The sequence below is a fragment of the Etheostoma spectabile genome, chromosome 4, assembly GCF_008692095.1.
Source record: "Etheostoma spectabile isolate EspeVRDwgs_2016 chromosome 4, UIUC_Espe_1.0, whole genome shotgun sequence".
Lineage (NCBI taxonomy): Eukaryota > Metazoa > Chordata > Actinopteri > Perciformes > Percidae > Etheostoma > Etheostoma spectabile.
In genome coordinates, this window is record NC_045736.1 from 11,988,415 (window position 1) to 11,992,506 (window position 4,092).

Genomic DNA, 4,092 nt, shown 5'->3' on the forward strand with positions numbered 1-4,092 from the left:
TAACACTTTAATATCTGAAGTCTCTTTCCCAAAAGTCTGCCTTGGTGCTGAATTCCAGCCACTAGAGCCAGTCCCACAATGAGCTTTCCTTAGTATGTGCCATTTCTGAGTCTGTAGCTTTTGAGGAGGGGGGGCAAGGTGGAGGCTAGGGGTGTGGCCTTGACCAACTGCCACTTTGCTTGTTTGAAAGCCATGTTGTCTCTCTCTCATGGGTGGGCCAAATTCTCTGAGCGGGCAAAGCAGAGAAGGGGGAGGCAACCGTGCCCCTTATGACCTCATAAGGAGCAAGATTCCAGTTTCAATGCCCATCTGAGTTTTCAATTTTTTCAAAGTCAGAGCAGGATACCCAGGGCTCAGTTTACACCTATTATCATATATAGCCATTGGAGGACCATAGGCAGGCTGGGGGAACGCATATTCATGTTAATAAAAACTCATAAAGTGACATTTTCATGCCATGGGACCTTTTAATATTGCACATAAATGATTAAGCTGATGCATTTTAACTTGAGTTCAGTGACTGCTGCCTCTATCATGGCAGATTTGAGGCTTGGCTTAATGTTGATCCTTAGTCAATCTATATACTCAAATCAATTAGTCGGTTGATATAAAAGTAACCAGCAACTATTTTGATAATTATTTAATTGTTTTAGTGGTTTAACTAACCCTAACCCGCAAAAGTGTTTGTCCCAATACATGTATTTTGTATCTTTCTTTTTTTAAATTCTTCTTTTTTTACATTTTTTTACATTTTTTTTTACAGTCACAGTCAAGATCTCGCAAATAAATCTTGGAATTTTGCAAAACAAAGTTAAGATCACACAGAAGTGTTTGTCCCCAGTATATGTTATTTCTTTCTTGTTTTTTTTGTCGTTTTCTTTTTCTCCATGTCACTTCCGGGGCTTCGTATACACCAAAGGGAAAAGCTCCCAAAAATAGTACAGAAAAAGCTATTTGAATACACCTCCTTGGTCCATAGGAAATTACAAAATAATATTTCACTTTTTTCTGGCATTTAATAGACAAAAACAATTTGCAGATCAATGAAATAAAAATATCTGTGAGTTGCAGCCCTGAGAACTAGAGTGCGGATCGGGCCGGATTTTTCTGTCCGAGCCCGGCCCACGTCCAACAGAGCAGTAACCGAACCCGACCCGAGCCCGACAGCCATTAAGATATTTCTGTCCGAGCCCGACCCTAGCCCGACACAGTTAAAATCGCATTTGTTGCTCATACTAATGAAAACATGTACGTTTGTTTGTGTGGAAAGCCGCTTTTTAAGCAATTGTAGGAAGGCATTCGGAAATGTCAACAGATGAGCGCATCAATGCACATGGGCAACAAGCGCCATTACCTACATAAAAGCGTTTTAAATTCAAAATGTTCAATGCCTTACGCGCTGATGTGACCGAGCCCGACCCGAACACGAGCATCCTTTCTAAACATCTGTTCCAACCCGGCCCGGCCGTCGGGTACCGGACGGGTCCCGTCGGGTCCCGTCGGGTCCCGTCGGGCTCGGGTCGGGTATCCATCCTCTACTGAGAACAACAGTGGTCAGTAGCAGAACATGATCCTGTCTCAAAGTGTGTTGTTAGGTCTACATGTCTTCATGTCTCTGTGCCTATTTCTTACAGGACCTGTTCTCGAGCAAAGAGCTCTAGTGAGGGCCGCCCGGATAGCTCAGTTGGAAGAGCGGGGGCCCAAATCTGGAGGTTTACTGCTCGATGAAACGGGCCCAGGTTTGGCTCCGCCCTGCGGCCCTTTGCTGCATGTCGCTCCCTCTCTCTCTCTGCTTTTATTTCTTCAGCTGTCCTGTCAATAAAAGCCTAAAAATGCCCGAAAAATACTCTTTAAAAAGGGCTCTTGTCACTTCATGTGAATTGCTTGTCAGAATTGACCAGCAAAGGGGAAAGTTGCCTTCCCTGGACCTAGGAAGGAAATGTAAGTGTCTTGTTCCCTCTTCTTGCTAGGAATGAGAAAGAACGAGCCAGATAGAGACGAAAAATAGTCCTGTTTGTTTCCAGGACAACGGGACAGCCAGATGCACCTTTCTCTTAATCTGGCTGAGATAGAAGCTACTTAGCCAGAGAGCACAGAGGAGACACAAGGAGGGAGGGCCGAGGTGTGTACACACATAAAATACTCTCAGACAAAAACACACACACACACACACACACACTGGATAAAGGTTGAGACAAGGAGGGAGGAGAGAGATGTAGAAAGAGAGGAGAGCAGCATAGAGAGAGGAACAGAGATAGAAAAAGCAGGAGGTAGCCTGGTGTTGTAAACTGCACTAATACCTGTGCTCACCTGGGGTCCCTCATCAGCTGTTCAGCAGGATGCCTCAGAGGAAAAGGAGTTTCACATTTGGAGCTTATGGAGGGTAAGATGGAGGATTAAACTCTCTGAGTGCGATTTTGGAGTTGCCAGCTTTGTGTATGTGTTAGTGTTAGTGTACCTGTTGCATGTTGTAGCTCAGGGAGTTGCACTGCACCTGCTCAACAGCTGCAGAACTAGACGACTCTGACAAGGTCAGAGGCTGTCAGCGCTGCGCTCTCCTAATCTACAGCTTTAACCATAATTAGCGAATAGCTGCCGCAATGCTAGAAATAATAACCGCAAAGGGAGAGGTTAAGGGGATTGCTTCAGTGTGTTTGATTGGCTCATTGGGACGATGATTGATTGTCTCGGTCATGTTTTTTTTAAAGACCTTTTCAGACGTTGTGTGGTCAGACACGGCAAGACTACTCAAAAGGAAAATAACTCAAATGTATCATAGTGAATACTGTAAACCCACTAGTAGTTTGAGAGAATAAGTCAGACCATTAGTGGTAAATAATGTTATCCAAAAACAATCAAGATCATCTCTGGAGTGCCGCCTTTTTTCGACCCCCAATATGTTTTGGTGAAAACAGACACAATGCAAACGAAGCTCTGGTTGTTCATCATCAACAGAAGTGGTGTGTCATTCTCAGAAAGAAATGTAACGTTGGTAATACTGAGTTATAGTTAAATATTAAATTAAAGGCTCATTTGGGTAGTATATTTTACTTAGAAAAAAGTGAAAGTGATCAGCTGCATCTCAGCCTGATGAGAAGGAGGGTGTGAAAGCATGCGGGTTTGTATTGTCACCGGCTTCCGTGTACGCAAGTCATGGCTTTTGTAGCCGTCAGAATGTGAATCTGAGATATGAAAAGTATTTGTATGAGCAGTGAGCCCAGAGTGCATTACAATTCATGAGGCAATAAAATTACTTTGGCTATTGTGTTTTGCTGCTGGTGGGCTGTGCCAAGTCTGCCTAGAAAACACTCACAAGGCTCAGTTTGATATTTCAGTGGTAGGAGTCAGGTTGAAAGCTAGCCTGAGTGCTCAGGCAGATACTGTGACAAGGAAGTTCTATGTAGGGCATGGAAAACAACGTTTTTGGAACAGCAACTACTTTGCTTTGAAAATGTGCAATAAGAGTTATTCTGATTTTTTTTGTATACATGTATAAACTGAATGATTGACTGGGTGAGGCAATTGAGGCTATTCAGTTGTATCACACATCTTCACCGCACAGAGAAAGACCTATGAGATGTCAATCTCCACTAGGCCTGGCAGACGCTTCTCGTCAGTCTCATAGCCAACCGGACCATGAGGAAGTGCTAATATTGACTCGACTATTAGGTGTCAGACTATAAAAAGTTCAGGTCCACCAGATGGGACTCTTGGAGGTGCTTGCTTCTTATGAAAACCCCCTAGTTTTTGTGAGGTTGGAATTTAGTTGTTGTATCTGCAATCACTTCAAAAACTAATTCCATCAAGAGTCCTAAAGTGGAGGAAACGACAAAACTTTCTGGTTGTCTAGGTGCTTGGATTTCCTCATTAGTACTGTGTTTCTAAAGGAATACATTTCTAACTTCAAACATCATGCAAAGGATTGATAATGGGTAGCACAAGTAGGATGTCATTTAATTCAATTTCAATTCAGTTTTATTCATATAGCGCTAAATCACAACAACAGTTATCTCAAAGTTCTTTTAATAAAAGAGCAGGTCCAGACCGTACTCTGTGATGTTATTTAAAGAAACCCAACAGTTCCCACCAAGA

At 42.9% G+C, this 4,092-nt stretch overlaps 1 protein-coding gene across 3 annotated transcripts in view; it reads left to right on the forward strand.

Annotated features, from left to right (window-relative positions):
- Nucleotides 1-2,257: 2,257 nt before the first annotated feature.
- The window catches only part of rap1gapb (RAP1 GTPase activating protein b), a 75,317-nt gene continuing 73,482 nt past the window's right edge, over nt 2,258-4,092 (forward strand). The window contains exon 1 of one of the 3 annotated variants that reach the window (XM_032513442.1): nt 2,258-2,383. In XM_032513442.1, coding sequence (XP_032369333.1) covers nt 2,340-2,383 — 44 coding nt within the window. In that variant the 5' untranslated portion in view covers nt 2,258-2,339. The remainder of the gene's footprint in view (nt 2,384-4,092) is intronic. The other 2 variants (XM_032513444.1, XM_032513443.1) reach the window with 2 other exon arrangements.